Source organism: Corvus hawaiiensis, chromosome 1, assembly GCF_020740725.1.
Source record: "Corvus hawaiiensis isolate bCorHaw1 chromosome 1, bCorHaw1.pri.cur, whole genome shotgun sequence".
Classification (NCBI taxonomy): domain Eukaryota; kingdom Metazoa; phylum Chordata; class Aves; order Passeriformes; family Corvidae; genus Corvus; species Corvus hawaiiensis.
In genome coordinates, this window is record NC_063213.1 from 40982818 (window position 1) to 41005140 (window position 22323).

General features: G+C 40.0%; 1 protein-coding gene across 9 annotated transcripts in view; it reads right to left on the reverse strand.

The window, feature by feature from the left end:
• Positions 1-22323, reverse strand: part of RARB (retinoic acid receptor beta) — a 324309-nt gene that overhangs the window by 68138 nt on the left and 233848 nt on the right. For 7 of the 9 annotated variants that reach the window (XM_048301822.1, XM_048301837.1, XM_048301814.1 and 4 more), the window contains one exon: positions 537-685. In XM_048301822.1, the coding sequence (XP_048157779.1) occupies positions 537-685 (149 nt within the window). The remainder of the gene's footprint in view (positions 1-536; positions 686-22323) is intronic. The other 2 variants (XM_048301859.1, XM_048301875.1) reach the window with 1 other exon arrangement.

Below are 22323 nucleotides of genomic sequence, written 5' to 3' on the forward strand. Positions count from 1 at the left end.
GCAATGAAGTCTGACAGATTAAATTTTGCAAACACAAACCTGCTAATCCTTAAATTCCCAAATTGATTTGAGACTAGTTACATAGCTAGAGACTACACCAAAAATTTCCAGATGATCAGATCCTGTTCCCAAATTCCACCCCTGAGTTGAGAGAGGTAGCAGCATGCAGAAAAAGGACAAGAGCAGCCAAGGGCCATGTGAGATCTCAGTGAATATCTGACCTACAGATGTACAATGAAGAGTCTCAAAAAGTTTTCAGTTTATTCTTTGATTATGTCTACAGCTATGACCACATTCTCGTGAGAGTCAGTACTTAAGGAAGTCCCTGAAAGGCATATTTGGCAGAAGTCATGAGGGGAATTAATTCCAAGAGTGGTGGTAATTTATTTGTCTTTAGTCATGAATCAGAATTAATTCATGCAAGAAAGTTACAGCTGTATTTGAAGACAATCAAGTCACACCAAACTGCGTTGCTTTATCCCTCTCCTAAGATGAAATGTAGACTTATAAAAGGAAAGGGAGATGATGGAACTCACCTTACATCCCTCACAAGCACTGACACCATAGTGATATCCGGATGACTTGTCTTGACAAACAAAACAGGGCTTGTAAACACGAGGGGGTGGAAGTGGTGAAGGAGGGCTCGGAACAAGTTCCTCAGAACTGGTGCTCTGAGTTTCAACTGCTACAAAAGAAAAAAAAATGAATGATTCATAATAATTTTGAATAAATTACTACATATAACCATATTAAAAATATCAAACTGGCCCTTATCTTTCTTTCCACAATAAACATTAATTTGTTTTTCCTAGTAAAATTTAAAGGGAGCTAAGCAAGGCAAATAAAGGCAGAACTACATCCTACAGCCTCAAAATTATACTTTAAAATACCCAATAGTTTAGATGTAGGACACGAATCTTACCAGGCTCCAAAAAAGGACAACTTTGGGCTTATGTTCTGGTTTTAGCCTATTGAATTGTATGGCATCCATGTGTGCAGGTTGGATATCAGTCTTTAAAGGGAAACTGTGGCATGTACCCTTGTAATTGGTACCTGATCTTGGGAGAGTTTTTTAATCTCTTGCCTTTTTCTACAAAAGGTAACACCTACAATATGCAATTCTGACCTAGCAGGATAGCAGCACCTATCAAGATATATGTAAAGAGTGTGAGACCTGAAGTGAAAATTACCTAAACAAGTTGTCCTTTTTTGTTTTTAAATCTGTAAAACTAGCATAACCCAGCAACACCTCCTTACCTACCTTAGGACCTGAAACATCAAGAAACCTGGCAGAGAAAAAGCTACTTATATATTATGACCTCACATCCCCTTATTGCCTTAATATTTCTAGATGGTCATTTGTTTTGAGCCTGTTGAAAAGCCAGTTAGCCCTTTCAGGGAAAGGACGTGAAAGCCCTACGATGCATGATAAGACATGTGAACTACATCTTTCCAAAACATCTGCATTAGTTTTCTGTGATACACTGTCATCATTCCTCACATTTATTGTGGATGTGCAATACATTTTCATGTTTCACCTAGCCGTCTGCTGCTTCTCAGATAAATCCCTCTAACTTTTCAACAGATATACAGGAATGACAAGATCTGTGAACTCAGATCTATCCAGAAATATTAGGCACTATCAGCAGAGCTAAATCTCCAGAGTACTAACAGCAGGCCCTAAAGAATATTATTCAATGGAAAATTCTTAGACAAGATTTACTGTACATGATATTTTTCAGATTACAACGATGATACATTTGTATTAAACTCATGATTCATTGTCAACTCGTGTTGCAGAATTCAGAGGGCATCACAGCACATGAGGCAACCTCTGATTACTGGTGAGAGAAGGGCCCCTTTCTGCCATTTTTCCTTGGGTTAAGCTAGTATCAACTTCAAGGACAGACACTTGAGATGAAAATAAATGCTAGAGTAAAGTATTAAAGGCTCCGATTTAAGCTAAGAAATACTTCTCCAATGGGACCAATTTATTTATATACCTAACAACAAGGAGGCTGTGAAAAAACAGGAAAGTAAAATAAGAAAAATAACACAGCTCCATAAACTGTGACATTAAGACAACGTCCAGAACTATACTCATCTTTTTCAGTATTAAATAAACTGAATTTGGCAAACATCTACATGTTCCTACTGCACCAAGAAAACCTTAATGAAGCTTTTTCTTAATGAAAACTCATATGAGAATGATCATTTCTTTTCAACAGTAATTTTTGGTATTTAAGAGAGATAGAGAGTGCTCTGTTATTGATCTCTGCACAGCCACCCAGCTTGAATCAATAATCTATTAGTCCTTCTAAATTAAAGTTAGATTCATCAAATGCCCTTGAGAAGCCTCAAACATTCCTTGCCTTATTTCATGCTCGTACATGAATTATGGTGGCTTCCAATTGAGTCTATGGAATGATAAAATTTTAGCTTTAAAACTCCAATACCAGCAGACAATGTGTTTTGTATTAGCTCATTCAACTCTCCCAGTCCATCTAAAAGGCAGTTTTTAGGCTCCCCATGGGAAAACAAGGTTGTGTCATTCAATAAAACAACTGCACTCCAGCAATCCTTCTGTGATTTCAGTTTGGGGAAAGCAGCCTTTGAGGAATAATACTGATACGCTTTTGTTTATTCATAATTTCATCCTGAACAAGCACCAGCATCCAATAGTAGTGTTCCAACCACAAACAGTATTGTACACCAGAGAGGTCTGTCAAGCACTGTACAAACAACAGGAGCTTGTGATAGCCAGAAGAGATCATGCAACCAACTCAATTCATAAATACACAACACAGTCAGCAAGTAAAGTGTTGAAGGTACTGCTAGAGAATATTTTTCAGGACAATTTGAAAAGGTATATGATAAGGAAAGGGCCAATGGAAATCAGAAGATCCTCCCATATACATGTGCCACTAAAAGGACTTAATCTACTAAATATAATACTTGCAATTAGCTGAACAACTGCCTAGAGAGTTTGGTTTTTTGGTTGGTTTTTTTTGGTTGGTAGGTTTGGGGGTTTTTATTTGGGTTTTGTTTTGGTTTTGTGGGGGGGGTTGTTGGTGGCTATTTGTATAAGAAAACCCAGTTTGGGCACATTCACTTTTGATCACAGGCAAGGTGTGCAGTTTTCTGGAGAAGGCTTGAACCCAGGTTATACATGCCTGACTCTTACTCCAGTTTCTGACTTACTAATCTTCCTTGGATTTAGCCTTATTAACTCTTTATTTGAAAATGTATGCAATGCCTGTGCAGAAGTCCTGTGCAGCATCCGTAGCAACTCATGCTCAGCAGGTATAAAGTGCTATTTTTGCAACATGTTGACGGCTAACGGGTGCATGACAGCAGAAGCTGCTTTCTTCTATGCATGTCTACAAAAGCAACCAGGAAAAAAAGAAAGGATGGGGGGTGGACAGCTGACTTTTCCAGAAGAAGCATTTTTAAATCAGTCTTACAATTTTTAGGAAGAATTCAAGGGGGGAAAAAAAAGAGAATCAAAAAAAATGCAACAGCTTTCCATGCCCTGCTTTCTTGTCCTGTGGGATGTGACACTTCAGGATCCCTACTCACCTGAGACAACAGAGCCTCAGTGCTGTCACCCAACACCTGAATGCAGCTTAAGCACACAGGGACTCTCAAACAATCGGTCACTTCACAATTCCTAAAATGTCTGAAATTTTTCTAAAGGTTAGATAAAGTAGCAGATAAGATCTTTAAAAGCACAGCGTGCTTTCTGAGAGCTAATTTACTGCCAGCTAAACCGTGTTGACAGATGGAGAAGGTATTTTATTTTGAGACCAACTAGAAGCAGGCAGGCACCGCAAAATGCCTCATGTTCTCCTAGAAACTTAGATTATTAAGCTTGCATGTTAATGCACACTTTGGACAGTTGAGTTTTAAAAGAGTAAGAAGTTGTAAAGCAAATGGCATTTCCTGGATAGCCTCAAGGGAATTTTGAATACTGAGCTCAGGGTCCCTGGTGGGAAGCAGCAATTTCAGCTAATTAGGGTGAATAGCAAAGTGTTGCATTTGGTCAAAACATTCTGTTAACCCTCATTTTTGTTGGCACCAACAAGAGTCTGGATTTTTTGCCTTTTCTTCTTTTTTTTTTTTTTTTTTTTGTGAATTCACTGCAGGAGTGCAAGGCACTCAGCTCACATACATTAGGCAGAAAGTCAAAGGAAACGCCAAAGTTCAACTAAAGTACAAGTAATTAGAACCAGATTCTCTGCTGCTTGTATGTGTGCATTTGATTGTAGAAGTTATTTATAAGCCTCCAAACATTTGAAAAAATAACTATATACTGTAGATCATTTAATTTTTATGTCTCGTCTGGAAAAAAAAGTCTGCTTTTAATCATCTTCCAGGAAAGGGCCAGGAACTGGGAAAGTGGGTCTCAATTGTTTCAATACAAATTTCTCTCTTTCATGTGCCACATAAAACCATACTATAAAATTAAATCCAAAATATCATTGACTTCGCCCCCCCTCCAATTTTTTTTAATAAAAAACTTCTTTGAATTTGTCATGCTTAAATAGTTTGCATTGTTATGAGGGTTTGGGTTTTTTTAAACTCTTGTTTGGAAGACAGACAAGGGGAGAAGAAAAAAAAAAAAGAGTGAGAGAGAAAGAAAACATTATTGTGGAGACTTGCCAGCCTTGACTTAGTAACCTGGCCATGACCCTCCAGCGAGTGTGTGTTTGACCCGGTCACACATGACTCTAGCTGCGTACTGTTGCTGGGTTATAAGTCCCAGATATTTTTACCATATATACAACAGGTGGGGATCACAGACAACAGAAAGAGGAAAACAAAGTCTCCCCTTGTGGGAAGACTCCCATTTTCTCCCTTGCAAAGAAAAAAAGTACAAAGCAAAGAAGTTGTGCTACTACTTCAGTACTGGCACTTGCTGTGCTGGATCGTTGTTTTTCCTGGGAGATGGACACACAGAGGTGGAGTGGGCTGAGGGCAGGAGGCCCGAGGAAAAGGCTCAGGAGAAGCCATGTGCAAATGTTAATCAACACAGAACAAATTATCACAGTCAAAACTCTTTCCTTATAGAGCTGGTATGCATCGAAGTTCAGGAAGGAATGCTTTTTATTACAAGTGAACACAACATACCTGGATTAAAACATACAAAAACTTCAGATTGAGATACTATTACCAGGATTTTCAGAAGCACTTAAGAAAGTTTGTTTTCCACATTTGAGGGTTTCTTTTTTATTTCTTTTAGCTGCACACATCTGCCTTAAAGCTATGATGTTAAATATATTTATTCTATTCTAATACTTGGTTACAATTTTTCCAGCATTAATTTTAATCAAGTCATGCATCTCTACAAGACTGTCCTTTAAAAAAGGGTGGTATTCTAGATGAAAGCCAAAGAAATCCTCTAAAGTCTATGGGTTTGCATTTAGTCTGAAAAGGGGCATTCTACTTTCAACAGGGACATCAGAAGATGAAACTCCATGACCTTGCTTCTTTTTGAGGGAGCCAAATCAAAAATGATCCTTTTCTGTTATTTTAAAAGCTAATACAGTATCTAACCGGTTTTCACTATGTGCTGCCCAGGATTCATACAGTATGATTAAAATAACAACAGAACTAGAAAGAGGTAAAGGTTACAGAGCTCAGAAGCCCAGTCTCCAAGGACCAGACTAATGGACAAAACTGCATGCAAGGTCACCTAAAAGGAGTCTCAGACCCAGGGCACTTTGAGGGCCATGCAAAGGGCACAGGCTGCTGCTGCCAAAACTATCTCAGACAAGGTGCAAGTCCCGATAGGCACAGCTGAGTTGGCAGGAGTTCTGTAAAGCTGAAGTACTTTTGCTGCTACAACTCTTGTCAGCTAAAGAGTGATAGGGACAGCTGGCTTCTGCCCTGAAGCATCTGGGAGAAGAGGGGTCCTGCTGAACTCTGCCCTCCGCCTCAGAGCACAAGAAGCAGTGAAGCACACTCTCTGTTCCGATATCCTCACCCTAATGAAGTTCCAAGTACAAATTTGGCCATTGCTCCACTGCAGCCAGACATACCATCAGGACAGTATTTTCTTCCCCCACCCTTCCGCATCTCATGCATTTAGACAGTGCACTATTTTGGGCAGGGCCTCAGAATGTGCTGTACAGTAACTGGTGCTGCAGGACCTTCCAGTGTTACTCCAATTCAAATAATGGTAATGTTCATGATCCTGCCAAGTCGAAAGATATTTGACAGAATAAACCCTGAAATCCACAGCCTTGAGGGGAGACATTATTTGCAAAGCAGGTCCTTAGAGTCCTTTCATTTTAACTATTGTAGCATTTCAGTGTTAAAACACAGACTAAATTTAAAGTATGATTCAAAAAAAAGAAAAGCCAACTTCTTCATAGTCAACAAATGCCTTTGCTGTGTATACACCAAGTTGTATTTGTCAACTGGAATGACAGAAAAAAAGTGTTTACACTCGTCTGTTGCATCTTCACCGGTTTAGAACTGGGAGAGAGCGAGCTGCATCATATTCCTTCATGCCTTTCATCAACAAAATTGCCAAGTTTCCATTGCAAATCTGTAACGTTAACCAGCAGAGTCATGTAACATAAGTCAGTGGAGTCAGTGGATACTGATCTTGACCATACAACAGGAGTGTAGCCCTTTGAAACCTGTATTCATATCAGGGGATTAGGGCCAAGAAATAATTTAGTATCCTACTACCAGCATAGCAGAGCTATCCAGATTTTTTTGCTCTAAGTCAGATAACAACAGCATCTACATTCTGGTTATTTTTCTGTTCTACTCTCACAATATAATTTCTGTTACTTAGCAGCTAACTTCTTCACAGATATTATTATTCCCCAAATAATCTTAATCAGTAGCCCAGTGAAGAGCAGGGATCATTTAGTACCATATTTTTCTGTTATGACACAATCTGGCCTCTTTATTAATCCATTAGTTAAACATGGCAATTCAGTCACCTGACTTTATGCTGGCATTTAATACGGCACTTCAAGAGCCCCACCTGCCAGCACATCTTCCGGAGTGGCATTCCTGCACAGATTCCCTGAGTGACTCTCCTCAGGCCCTGCTGTCCCTGGCCACACAGCAACACCAGCACCGCTTCTGGTTCTGCCATATTTAGCAGCATGAAAGATCCTGCTCTCTTCTACCTATCTGATCTACAAGCATGGTCCCTGCCACTCCAGTATGTGAATAACCCATGTGCATTCATATTTGTACCTTTTTAACACCTAAGTGAGATAAGGGAAGAGCTATTCTTACTTTACAGACGAGAAACAGAAGCACTGACAGTGAAAGAGCTTTATTTGCTTGCATCATAAATTCCTAGAAAAATCCAAGCAGTACCCAACTGGGATTTTCAACAGCAACTGAGAATCCAGCTGCCTACAGCCCTAAGCAGTGTCCTCAAAATATAGCCTTACATGTCTTGCCCTAGGTTTCCCGTGGGATATATGACAAAGCAGGGAACTCTGTTAAGTCTGTGCTCAGTCCTTCTATTGCAGGGGCTCTGAAGCACCCCCAAGTCTGCATGTGCACCCCACTCACCTGCCCACTGTGAAGCAGGGCAGGGCTGGGTGCCTCCCGCCTCCAAGAACCACTGCTGCTGCCAGCAGAGAAAGCCCTGCCTTCATTTTCTGATCTCCCCAGCCAGCTGAGAATTAGCTTTCTGTAAGACTACCATCATATATAAAATTACACAGGAATGCCCCAGTAGGGAACTGAGAGAAATCCTGAATCCTCTCCTGAAGGCACCTCAGCAGCACTTGTGCATGTGGACACTGTGTATCACACAGGCATAAGCAACACCAGGAACTGCCACAAAATCCTCTACTCTTGTTTGCACTGTCCAAGCCTCACAAACCACCAAGATGTTAAGTCTGAATCTAGCAGGTTAGTCTTATAAATTGAGTACACATGACCTGAAAATCACCAACACACAATTAGGTATTTCTGAAAGAAAACACCCTAAAAAACCTTTCTCTGAAACTGCTGCATCTTTTTGTTGTGCCCCACAGGTACACAGGGCGAGCTGTCACTGCAACCACTTTTGGTGCTTCTCCCAGAAGAGCCATGACTTTTGGCAACTACATACTCTACACACATATTTACTACAGGTAGCAGTAAAGGACAATGAGGAGGCAGCAGCTGCTCCATAGGTTTGCAATTCCTGGTTCTCAAGCACCAGCTCCACTAAACCCTGAGGTAGTATGTATAACTAACAGCACCTTTTCAAAGAAAATTATACTGCTCTTCAGGCTGATTTTTTTTTTCCCCAACAGTTATGTCAGCAAAGCAATTCTACATTTGGGTTTACGCTTCCATATAGCCAGAGAGACGCATTTACACCTGAGCAAATGTGGAAAGCAGAAAGCTTGTCAGGATTAATTATATCAGGGCCAAGAACTGCATCTGGTTATACCTGTGTTACTCTCAAGACAGCGAGACTTAATGATGTGCTAGTAACTGAGAACAGGAGCGTCTTTCGCTAAATAAATGGCCAGGCAGACACCATGAGTGAGCCAGGGTGAAAGTAAGAGTAGAGACAGGATGGCCGCAGGGTTTGGCAGGCAGAGTTTACAGGGCAGCAGCTCATCACTTTGTATTAGGAGCCTACCTTCGAAATGAAAAAGAAAACATGTTAAATGAAAAAAATAAATCGTATGGAAAACTGAAGAAAAACATCCGAAAGATGCTAGCTCTGTAGTTTTTTCAGGTCGGTGATTTTCTGCCTGTCCATTACCATGCAAAACCACATCAGTCTCAAGTGAAAATTCTGCATTACTGCAAAACTGAAAAATAGGATCTTCTTTAAAAAAAAATACATAATTGGACCATCATCTGCAGGAAGTTAAATTTTCCTTTGAAAATTAAGTTTTCTTACAATTCAGGCCCCGGCTTCTTTAGCTGTGAATTCCTATGGTCAGATCCTTATGTGGAATAAAGTGGCACAGGCAAAGAAGAGACACAAATGTAGAGAGGATGAGAACTCTGCCCTCTTTATTCTCTATTTATGAAAACGAAGCCTATTTCTGTGGCCTATTGATACAAATGTGGTGTAACAAATTCAGTGCTTTCCCCACGGGATCAAAAATTTTTTAAAAAGGCCCGCTGTAAGGAAAGAAACACTTAAAAATAAAAGGGGTCTGACTCTTTTTTTCAGCTATGTTTTATGGTGTTGCTACTCTACTGATTTTAAAAAAGACTCTTGACTTGTAAACATAAATGGGAGAAAACCCTGACCCAGTATCATCAGTAAGAAAAGAAAATTGAAAGGGCAATGAAATAGTTGCTATAATCTCTACACACATCCAGATATTTTACTAAGTCATAAAGTCTCCATTTACAGTTATGAAATGTTATATAGTATTTTGAGGATTTTTATTTTCAAGTCCTTTTAGGAATTATTTTATTCTTCAAAACTCACCTCCTATCCAAGTTGGTATTAGTTTTTGGTATTACTATGCCTGCCAAAACAATTTTTTATTTTCTATATACTCGACATATCTTATGACACTATTCATCATGACTTTTTGCTGTGGCTTGAATCCAGCAAGAAAAGGAGTGTTTTAATATCTTTAATCATGTAATACTATTACACAGTTGTTCAGTACCACATGGATAAAATAAAACTATTGTGCTCTCTTTGGAAATGCCGTAAAACTGACTTGCTGTGTAATATTTTACATATTTTGTTTCTCAAATTTTAGGACCATTAGTTCAGAACATTTTGATCTTTAAGTGCTTTCAAACCTTAAAATTAATAGAGTGACTCAACAAGAGCCAATTCAGTAATCAAAACTACTTTGAGTTAGTAAGAGTAGCAGTTAAAATGCTTATCATTACAATTAATTTGTATTACAGCCACACTGCTGGATATCACTAATTGATTTATATACCCTCCTTTTTATACCCATTTACAAGGGCAATTATGAACTCCATCACATACGTTTAAACGGGTTACATCAGAACATTATCTAGAAACTAGACTGCTGAGCTTAAAATCCTTAAGAACAGGTAAATTCTTCATTAATGGGTATGTTATCAACTTACTACAAATGGCCTATAACCTTTTAGGCAGCACACGGTACTAATATTTTACTTTCCATGGGCAGTTGGAGGTTGGCTCCAATGATGAGCTCCACTGCTATCTTTAATTGTTTTTAAAATTGCATATTATAGGCAGCAATAAACACAAATTAGTATTATACCATCCACAGCTTTCTGCAAGGCACGGTTTCTATAAACAAGTTAAAACGCATACATCTGTAAATAATAAGTATAAGCATGCTGAATTTAATGAATAAGGGCACTAAAAGAAATTGAACAGTAGGGGTTCAGCAATTAGAGTAACTGCCCATTTTATTAAAAATGTATTGTTTCCAGCTTTCACTTTAGAAGGCTTTTATTGCTTTGCTAATTCTAAGTTTTGATTTCGTTTGAGAAGGATGTCTAACTCCTTATTTTTCTTTGACAGCCCTGTCACACAGCACTTGCCTTTTTTACATGGCAATGGACAACTGTGAAGCTTTATATCTCCTTGCTTGGGATCTCACTCTTGGGCCCTCGCTGCAGACCTTTGTTTCATGTTATGCCACCCAGAGCTACGACTCCTTATCGAGTAATGCTTCATACCACAACGAAGCTGGGATGAAACCTGCTGAACCAGCACACCCCAGGCAGCCACCCTTTGGCCCCTTCCCAGAGGTCACCAACACTCTGGCAGAGTGGGGAGGGGAAGAGAGCACACTTCCAGCCTCCCAGCCATGCCCCTCCAACCCAGGGCCATTTGCTGAAGCTGGCAAGGCTCAGGCCATGAAATGGAGCCATGAGTTTCCTGCTGCTGTTCAGCAGCAGCCTCCTGCAAGAGGACACGGCAGTGTGTAGGCTGGGAGAAGCAAAGGTAGCTTCTCAAACCTGGTGGATATTCCAGTACACATCTCCCATGCCCCAGCATCACTGCAGTGAACCTCTGGGCTATCTCTGCTTGTATATGTATGTTTTACATCCACGCAGCACACTTTCTAAGTAAGTGTTAAGACTATTCCTTACACTAGCCTAACTGCATCCATGTTGTTGCTCTGTTGCAACTGTGGGGGTATAATTAAAACAATCCATTATTTCCATGTAGACATGACACAATAACAGGAAAAACATGGCTTTCATCACTTGAGCTTATCTGCAAATAGAAGGACAGTCAGACCAAAACTTAACCTTTCTGGCATCCTACAGCACACGTGCATTTGCAACATCTGAGACCAAAACGGGGACATACTCTGCTCTCCTTCATCCCCTCAGCATGCCAGACTAGGACAGTGCAGTACTAAGAGCAGCTCACCCCAACATTTCTGATGCTAATGTAAGTAATTCCAGTTTACGGAATATTTAAGAACTTTGTCGCTATCTTTGGAGAGAGCAAATAAAATATGAAGTTTACCAAGCTGTAATGCTCGCATGAGCAGAATTTAAATATTTTTGAATTGAATACCTGCCAGACAAAAAAATGGTAACACAGTGGGGAAGGTAACATGAAAACTAAGACACTACCAAATTTCCTTTCCTTGTAATTCACAACACCCTGACATTGAGTTTATAAAATATTTTGTTCTGGTTTGGCTTTTTTTCCCTTTTAACTTTCCATCAGTGAGGTTAACATGACAAACATCCCTCTGCCCCTCTCACAGCAGGCCCAGCAAAAGCTGAAATATGGGAAAGAGCACGGTGTCCCAGAGCCAACCAGTAGAAGTGCTCTTGACTGTAGCTCAGAGCACACTTCCACACTCTGCCTAGAAGATCTAAGATCAATAAAATAAGACATTCACAAGAGCCTGGAGACAAGATGAGTACCGTGACTGGAGGGCACATTTTCCAATATTCTGTTTTCCTATTCTCTACCTGAAGTAGATTTTCCCATTAAACCCTTGGAGTGAGGAATGCTCATAATTTTATCTGTATGTTGTCTATCATTACCATTCTCACTTGAAAGAGAAAAAAAATATGCACACACTGTACTTCAAGAAAACACATATGTACTAACAGTATTTCCTAGTCATGTGGTCTTTCTTATTCAATACCTACCTTCAACAGTGACTTTTTTTTTCCCAGATAAGCTACTCACAACTGACCACAATATCCCAGCCTTGGAAACAGGAAAAATATCAGCCATACCTTATACAGAATGTGACAAAAAGAAAGTACTCTGTTTGCAAAGAACTGAAAAAGCAACATTCAGTCCTAGTAGCTGATGTCCCAAGAACTTTAAGGCAAAACATGCTCCAAAAAAGTGAAGTTATTTTTCCCCTATGAGGTTAAAATCCAGAAGATCTCTGGTTACTGTGCTTAATAATTTTAAAATGTCTATATTATGAGTATGCACTTACACTATGCATATAATTATGTTTCATAAAACTTGCTCTTTTTTAGGGGGGAAAAGCCCCTTTTCCTGCCATGTTTGAGAGATTTGAGCCATTATTTTCTACAGAAATCAAGCTAAGTTTTACAAATGCTTTTCCAGTTGCCACAGCTCATTCAATGCCATCTTCCCAAACTTTCTCAAGGACTCTTTTAGTGCCTCTGCCGATACCCAGAGGATTCGGAAGACAGAGCAAAGTATTATTGCCAACACACCACGGCTATTAGAAAAATGTAGATAGCTGTGAAAGTGTCTGTAAGACTACCCATTTCACTTGAAGGTCCAGTAAACCTCCAACCTGCGGCACTAATATTTCACTGAGTCACTGTGACAAGGCAGAGCAGCCATTTTAAGGAATTAGTAAAATCAGCAGTGGAAGGTTGTTGGTCAGAAATCATTGCTTTTAATTTCTTAGTATTTGCACAAGTCTGACAACTGCACAGCTGCATAGAGTTGCCCCAAACTGTAACATAAACTAGGCAAGCTTTCCACAGAGTAAGTTTAGTATGCTTTTTATTACTTCCTCTCCTAAGGTCTGATCCTGTTTTGTTTTTCATTACATGGACCTGTCAGAAACTTTGGGAAATCTTCTTAGTTCTTTTCCCACACTTTACCCACCAGACACAAGTTTGCCACCCAAAGGTGACAACCTATAAAACCAGTAATTTTTAAAAAGTGTAACCTGTGAGCTCAAGGGATGCTCTCTGAGAAAACTCACCTCTGACCACCTTACCGTGGAACCAAACAATCCCAGTGGGACAGGGGCACATTCTGGAAAGCTCTCATACCACCCAGGAACAGGGAGACCCTGCTGTTTCATGGCACCCCCGGCATTTGCAAACCAGTTTGCCTGATAACTGCCTTCTATTGTTTCCTGAGATAAGCAGGGCCCCAGTGAACAATTAGAGCTTTCAATAAATAATCTGTAAGCACATTCATTTGATTTACTGTTATTTGATACAGCAGTTAGTTTCAATGGGGCAGTTACTATTGATCACTTAAAGTACTACAGACAAACATGAAACACTTCAGAACTCCATGGATTATTACTCTTTATCTGCCACTCATCTGGGTTACTTGTAATGGTTGCGAAATTTAAAATCAATAACAACAATTAGCGTTTGTTATACTCTGAGGAATTAATCATATGAAATATGTTTTGTTACAAAAATGAAAGGCTGGAGAGCTTGCTAACATGGAAGAATCTTCCAAGCAGCAAAACTCTAAAATAATTTCTCCTGGTATTGCAGCGTCCGATACACGGGGTAAAGAAAATTTCATTAAAAATAAAATTATTTTAAATGCACACAGAAGTATACACACAATTATAAAAAGGTATTGATAGCATTTTCAAATGAATGAAACTTTCAACTATACTGGTGAGAAAGATGGACCCAAGTTTTCCTTAGAAAATTCCACTACAAGCCCTACAATTTCATACTTCTTGACCTTTGGGTTTTTAACCATGGCAGGACTTGCTCTTATGTAGATAATTGAAGATACAGGAAAAGGTCTGACTCCTCTTCCCACTAGCTTTACTGGAGATTATCACAAAAAAAAAAAAAAAGTATCGAAATGTAAGAAATTAATTCAAAATGAAATTAATAAAGCTGGAAACTAATTTTCAGGTATATATGTTGAAAAATACCTTTTATCTTCAGATTCATATAAAGAAGTTGTGAATCTAATGAAATGGATGGAAATAACCGTATTTGAGATCTCTGATAAAGTAGTAATGCTACATAATTAAAATGCAAAACAAGAGAAATATGTTATCATTAAACTGTAGCCAGAGCTCTGTGTGAAATCATCCATTCAGAAGACTTGTTTTTCATCAGTTATTTGTTATTTATCTGATGTAAATATAAGAAGGTCTAATTAAAATGTATGACTCCTTATGCAGCTTCTTGTCATTAAGACCAAAGAAAGCATTCTGAAGACCATAATGAAATAATTATGTTTGCCTTTAAGAATCCTCTTCAACAACACATGGCAGTACCACACTAAATTAAAACATCAGGAACTAAATTTCTCTTCCATCTATTTCCATTTTCACTAATTATACCCCCAAGCTTTCCAATAGACCAGGCCCTAAAATTCTTTTGAAGCTGAAACAGCCTAAGGAACAGCAACCTTTTCATAGTAATGGACTTTGAAGAAGAAACAAAGGTAACGCAGCCCTGGAAGAATTAATATTTCAAATAGAGTTATCATGTGAAAATATGTGTTTATTTGAAAAATGGGGAAAAGACTGTTGATAAAAAGCCAAATATGTGTTCCAAGGAAACCAACGCTCTGATTTAATCTCATTTAATTGCGTCATTCCTTCCTAACCTCTTTTCGTCAGTATTTTCTTGTTCTGCACAGAAATTCAAGTTAGCAAAACCGTAACAAACACAGTACTACTGGGCAGTGCCAATGTACCGTGCTGTAACTGAGCTCTGCTTCCACATTTTGGTGAAGGTGAAAATAGCCCCTGTGAACAACTGCAGTGTTCATAAAGGACTCCATTTCAGGGAGAAGGGAACAGCTATTTTCCCAAACTCCCTCCAGACAGGCAGTGCTTCCTAACACATAGCTCGTGCTTTAACCACAAAAGTCTTTCAGGACTTCTCCAAAACACAGAGAAAGGAAAGGATTTGGGTAAGGAAGAGAAAAAAAAAAAAACCACAGAAGGATATGAGTCAGCTCTGACTTCTTGCAGGCAGCTGAAGGCCTCTTTTCAAAACTTCAGGGAGATAATGGGTCCTTCTTGGTGTGGTCTCAGAGAAGTGAATGTGGCAATACGTGCAAAGCATAGAAAGATGAGTAGTTCACATACCTAACCTGCATAGCATGTGACTATATGTGCAACTAGAAAAACACAGCTGGAATGTTCAAATGGAACATTCTCCAAATGGAGAGAGGAAGGCAGAGGTTCACTGGGGGATGAAGACTTGGGAAAAGTAGCTTCCCCTGTTAGCTCCCCTGATCAAAGACACTGAAAGACATAGGTGATTTGCCATTTGTTCTGCATTTTACACTTTCGTGTTCAAAGTGTGGAGTGAAATCAGAAGGATTTTTAGAAAGTCCAAGACTTTCCTGCTAACCTCTAAGCAGGATTTGACATATACCCCCATCCAGTAACTAATAAAATTTCTTCATCAACTGAATGAGAAGAGGAAACTCAAACAACAAAGCAATGCAAAGGATTACTCTGCAAGATGAGGGGGAAAAGGAAAAACCTCCTCAGACCACAAGTTGAGAGGCACTAGTATGAACAATGGCTTAAAACCAAAGAAAGAGCCCCCAAGCTCAGGACCTGATCTTAGTAATAAAAATGTTCACCCATGTGTGACATTTCAGCCAGTCCTTTGACTTGTGCCCTAAGCCAAAAACCACAGGCTGGTGGGTCAGTGAGGGTGGATCTCTGTGAAGGAGGGAAAGTTTGTGGAGAAGTTAGGATCTCTTAACTAGAGTAACACAGAGAGGAGTGCAAAATGCCCAGAGAGAGTCAAGCTTTGGGGGGCACAGGCATTTCCCTGTGCCTAAACCAAGTTCCTGGGGGAAGTATCTGCCTGCAGATCCACAGCCCTTGCCCAGGGGGAGGTCTGGGTGTCAGGTATCGCCAGATGGCACTGTGACACAGTTTTCCAACTCCTTTTTCTTCATGTGCGAGTGAATGTTCAGTCTTGGAAAGACAGGCAACCCTGGTCGTCTTGTGAGTTTTTGAGTAGAAGATGAGGAATTAAAGTGGCAGAGGAGCCTGTTTTCTGCCCTGGGTTCTGTCCACAGCCAGTCCCTAAGCAATAGTTCTGGAGGCTCTGAGACCCCCAAAAGCCAGGGCACAGCTGCATGTTCCTGAACATCTCTGTCCCAGATTGGTATTTATGAACAAGTGAAACACTTAACTCAGATGCTGTTACATTCACTTATCATGCAAGAACCTAGAAATCCTCCTGGATCAGTCACCAGCTGGCAGAGGAGTGATTCTGGTACAAGACTGGAAGATGAAGGAAGTCTCGTAGATGAGATACACACCTCTGTATGATGCGCTGCTGTGTCATCAGCCAGTTTGGCAGAGAGGACCACCAGAGTGGTTTAGTGGCCACTTCAGGAATTACCTCACGCGGCATTCAGATTTTTAAAAAAATTAAATTGCAAGATTCAAGAGACTTTTTGAGTTCTTTAACTGTTTTGGTGAGGTGGGGTTTTATTTTTGGTTGGTTTTCTTTTGATTTGTTTTGGGGTTTTTTCTGGGGGAGAGGTTGTTTTGGTTTGGTTTTGGGGAGGGGGTAATTGAACCATTTCTTCCACTGTTACTATCTTACAGGCACAAATGGCTTTCTATAACCAAAGCACCCACTGAAGGAAATCTGTGTTAAATCAAACCGTGTTTTTTGTCTCCAGTTGGTGCAACACTGGTCAACCTGTTTAATTGTTCCACACCTCTGCTACACGTCTTTACAAGAAGAATGATCCTTCTTTCTTTTAAGAAGAGATGTTGGATGTTCATTGTGCTGAACATCCAGCACAGTGACATGAACTTCTACTGGTATTTCCTAAAAGTACTGGTACATAAATACACTAAAGGCTCACTCATACAACCATTCTGTGTCTGAAACTCCTATTAAAATCAAGGGTGGAGGGTTGAGTGCATTTAAGTGCTTCACTAGATAAGGCTGTAAAAGACAAAGACATCCTTAATTTGTCATTTTATTGTTCAAAGATCCTTGCTAAAAATACAGTGTGAGCCTAGAGAAAAATATTATGGTTCAATGGAAAGTCAGCCTCCAAACCATTAAAAGAAACTAAGCGGTGCTAAAAAACCTTTTTGTTGTGAGACATTTCTCTGCTTTTTTTCTTAGGGGACGCACTTAGAGGGTAAAATGTAAGTCACTGAAAGTGCATAAAACGGAAATCCTTCCAAACTATGGATGGACTTCATGTCCTTAGTGGTGAAGATCCAGAGCGCTCTGAGAATTTATAAATACTCATTCAAGCTTCACCTATTAAACCTATACAAGTGTTGCCTGCATGTGTATATTTAACTTGCATAGTTTTATAATATTCAGTTTATATATGGTATAAGCAGGGGAAAGAAAAATCACCTTGTCCAAGGGGAACAGAAGGTATATTATATACTTTGTGTCTAGGATTCTTTAACACAGACTTGCTGGATTATATTTCCATCTCTCTTAACAAAAGTATTTGAAGAAGCTGCAAGGCTCAAACAGAACACTAAAAGAAAGTGGGATCAGTTATGTAAGGGCTAGCACTAGTTTGTTAAAAGTTTTTTTCCTGCCCACTCCCAAATAAAGGGACAAAGCAGTGAACATTGTGGGAATGTGTTTCTAAACCACATGATATCCTTATCAGATTGTCATGTACAAGGGAGGTTCTCACACAGGGACCCCATGCTGGTGAGCTGCCCTGTCACATGATGCAAGTTCTACGCTCCTATTCAGATTACTAAAATGAGCTGAAGAAAGCTAGATTTCCCCTCCTCCCTCCCCCCCCCAATAAGCAAAATGCAGTGACCAAAGTCATATTAATTTGCTGCCACTGGGAAAGCAATCCTGAGCAGCTGCAAATGATGAGTGAGTATATGAAGAAGATAATCTAGCTATTAAAGTCTATACCACAATTAATATCTGCTGAGCAGGCTTTATTGCAGAGAAGCAAACAGAGAATCGGGAGAAACCTGTGAGTCAGACAAAATACAACGAAAAAACTCAGCTGATTTGTAAATTTATGGAAAGGGAGTAATATTTTTTTTGTCATCTAAGTGTCTCTATTTTCACTGTGGATGTTGTGACCACTGTCACTGAATTACTTTTTCATGTAGTTTGGGGGAAGTGGAACAGTCCTGTAAACATTTTTAATATTAAATGAAGGTTTTAAATAGTATTTGATCATTCAAATATATGGCCTGGTTTAAAAAGTACTGAGGGAGCTCCTAGATGCTCAACATATTTGGAAATGAAGCCATGAAATGCGGATTTAGGATGCTAACTTTAGGCTACTGTTTCTGACATTTAAACTTTTGAAACACATTTGCTCATGCAATGACAAATTAATGAAATCCCAGACCTTAGATTATTTTTTAAAAGACAGTTTGAAATCTATGGTTTTGGATTCAAGTTCTTTACAGCTTACAATTAGGAGGAACAGGTAAGATTACTGTGACCAAAAAACTGCATAGAATCATTTCTACATTATATCAGTTTGTTCCTTTTACACCTGGAATATGGTTCTCATAAAAACGCGGCAGCAGTGAGACATTACCCCTGGTTTGCCGGCTAGAAAATCCAGTTTTGTTACCCTCCTGTCTGTACTTTTTCCTGAAGCACAGAGAAAATTATTATTCTGTTACTTTAGAATAGTTTTGAGCATTTTGCAGCTTGTATTTTCGTGGTTCCATTTGGTTTGAAAGGGCTTGGGTTTCACCAAGAAGTGGCATGGGTCACAGTGCATGGGGACAGACTTCATGCACATGAGCAAAGGTCAAAATCAATCATAGCTTTGTATTTCCAGGCCTATTACTTTTGGCAGTTTACCCTGCCAGAAGGGACTAAAATATTTGCCTCCCAAAAGGAGTAAACATCAATAGGGGGCAGGAATATAATCAGCTTCTTAACCACTCAGCAATGAGAAATGAGGGTAAAGGATCCCCTCCTCACTGCAGCCACTAAGCCATCTCAATGTTAGATTCAACATTTTCAGCAAAAAGTTGAAAGATTTCACAGCACAGTGACTTGAAAAGGACAATAGGCCTATTTAGGCAATTATATTATGCAGGCTTTGTTATTAGGCAGCCCTGCTCAGCCCCAGAAAGTCTGGATAATCAAAAGTGTCCAAGTACAGGAAGGGGAAAAGTACAACCCCACCCTCCCGCACAGCCGCTGCCAGGACCTCTGGATTTGAAGGGTAAAGTCTATTTACCGAAGTTCCTTGGCCATTTTATACATCAACTGATATCCTTCCTCACGGGGCTGCGTGCTACAGCCTAGCAAAGCTCTGGAAAGCCCTCTGAAACCACAACTAATTTGGCCCCGGCCGCCCGCCCCTGTAAATTCACTGCTCAGAAGCTGCTGCCAGCCCCCCAGGCAGAAACTCTGAGGGGAGAGGGATGTTCCCCCCCGGCTCGCACGCATACCAGGGCCGGTCCCCACGGCCAAACAGATCTGGAAACTCATCACAGCTGTGCTCTGCTTTTGAGGTCTCAATAGGACGGGGCATAGCGTGGCCGACCGCGGCAGACAGCAGTCCTTCCGAGCACAAAGTCCCTTTCACAGCCCCGCTCCCAAATCTAAATGCTGGCTGTGTAACACAGCCGCACTTCATCGGCCGCGTAAAGGGCGGTATATAAATTAGACCTGAGCAAAACCAGTCACTTGGCGTGTTTCGGGGAGGTGGGACCGTAATCCGCCGAGCAGGGCGCCTCGCTCTCCGGGCGCCCCCGAGCAAAGCCCCTCGGCTTGGCCGGGCTGCGGGGCCGGCGTGACGCACGCATGGTTAACAAAAACCGCTCAGCACTAAGTAGGGATTTAACTGGATGTGAGGATGACTAACTTCGCTGTCTGAAACACTACCTCCCTCTTTCAACTCCTTAACTGCACCGTAGCCCTCTTCAAGGCATCGCCTCAGCAGCCTGGCTTTGTTCTGACAAGTTGCACCTTTGCTGCACAGACTCATTAGGCAAGCAGGGAGTCACCCAAAGATACATTGCTTTTCCTCCAAGCTTCTCCCACCCTGACTTCACCAGCGAACGCCTCTCATCATTTTTGTCTGCAGGAGTTTCTGACAGTGGTGCATGTCCATTAGAGTTTTCTTGTGCCAGCAGTCGAATCAGACTAACTGCATCACAGTATACGTAGAGAATAGTTTTCCCCTTTATTTTGGAAGAAAAATATCCCCAAGCAATTTTTTTTTTAATGAAGTGGATCAGAAACAAACATTTTTTCATCACATATTTCAGAGCATTAAGCTAGATGTATAAAAATTTAAACAAAGACTCCATCCCTAAGCAAGCCAGTCCTAGCGATTTAGCTGTAAAGTTTATAAATGAACTTTAAAGAAAATAACCTGGTTCAAACGGATCTTGCCTTCTGGGCACTAGCAAACACACCTGCAGCAATTTGATACTTGGGAATGCAGATTACAAGTCCTTCACTTCAAAATGTTTGTTTTTTAATTCAGAAAGATGAAAGAAAATAAAGTATTGAGCTTTTTTTTTTTGTTGAACACAGATGTTTCCAGTGCTTGCAGGGAATGGGAACCTGACCCAAACATTGCAATAATCCAGAATTTTGAAAGAAAACGCATGCTTTCTGGAGCCTCATCTTCATGAACTTTCTGAAAGTTAATACCTGCTAGCTCCTCTCTAGGCAAGCACTTCCTATCAAACTGAAATTAGAACTGTATGCTACACAAGCCTCAACATCCCACTGTGTTCTGCTGCCATGTCCGTAAGTTTTGCCTTCACCAAATGTTTTATGCTTCTGACCCTAAGGAAATGCAGTAGGCAGTAGTCATCTACTTGATATAATTAGCTGAAACACTACATAATGCCAAACAAACTTACTCTTGTTTTGGGCCTGCTCATTTGGTTTTTTGCCTGTTTAATTAATGAAGACTAATGAAGACTTTTTAGTAGGCTTTTCCAAGGTCAGATCTCCATTCTTTGCAGCTCCTCTCTCAGGACCTGTCCTGTTCCCACTTCCGCAGTATTTAGTTAGCTCATGTTTCACCAAAAGTTACTGGTTTTCTCTCAGTATCTGTTACCACTGCACTACGAGGAAGCAGAATATTCTTACTTAAGAAACTATAAATTACTCATTCTTGCAATCTTAACTCTTTTGTCCTCTTAAGAACTATCCTTGTCTAATTTGATTATACCAACCTGATTTTTATCTTATGACAAAAGAAGCGAGAACGAATTACGATTATAAGTGCCGTTGGCTCTAGTCCCGTTTCTGACTCCACAATTTTCTTTGCAAACAAATAATTCCATTTTAAATCGACAACAATATAACTAGAATCACATAAAACATAAACTCATATGAGTGCAAAATCAGGGGGGTTTTTTGCGTTCTTGTAACACACCGCGCAATACGCAGTGGCTAACAGTTGCGTTGCAAACCCAGGGCAGGTTTTTCTTCCCACAGGGGAGAGGAAAAAACACCACACAAGTTAAGGTCATGTTTGGGTTGTGTCTTATCCTCTATTTTTACTTTGCAGACCCTCGTGGACTAGAAAATCCATGATGCTGCAGGAGTGCACTAGCTTAGTGAATTGTAACAGGATTAACGTAGGGAAGATGTGCTGAAGTTGGAGACCTACAGCATTCTGCCCGAAACCCTGCAATGGCCAATTTTGCCAGCATTTCAGCTGAAACCCTGATGCTGTCTGGGATTGTTACTGGCCTGCTCTGAGTTCGCACTATCCATGTACTATTCCCTCAACAACCATTTACCTTTTACTCTACAATCACGTCTCTATCAAAGCAATATTTCTAAGGCCTAAGGCAATGGCTGCAGGTGTACTGCTTTCTTCTGCAGAGCCAAAAATAAAACAACAAATTAGACCAAAAAAACCCTACTATCACGCTTCTAACAATTACAAAATTTGATTATTATTACATTACATTAAGTCACAGAGGTCCTCTTAAAAATGGAGAATCAGGAAATGCTGGAGTTAGAATTAAACATTGTTGTCCTTGTATTTATAAGCACTGGAGCAACCCTTAAACTATTAAAAGCTCTCTGGAATACAAAAATTCTGGTTCTGGCATATTTTCATGAAATGCAAGATAAAAATCTTACACTTTAAGAGAATTCTAGTATTTCATAATCCATTTATATATTTACTCATGCATAAACTGCTTACAGTTTCTTCAAAACTGAAAACAAAATTTGCTTTAATATTTC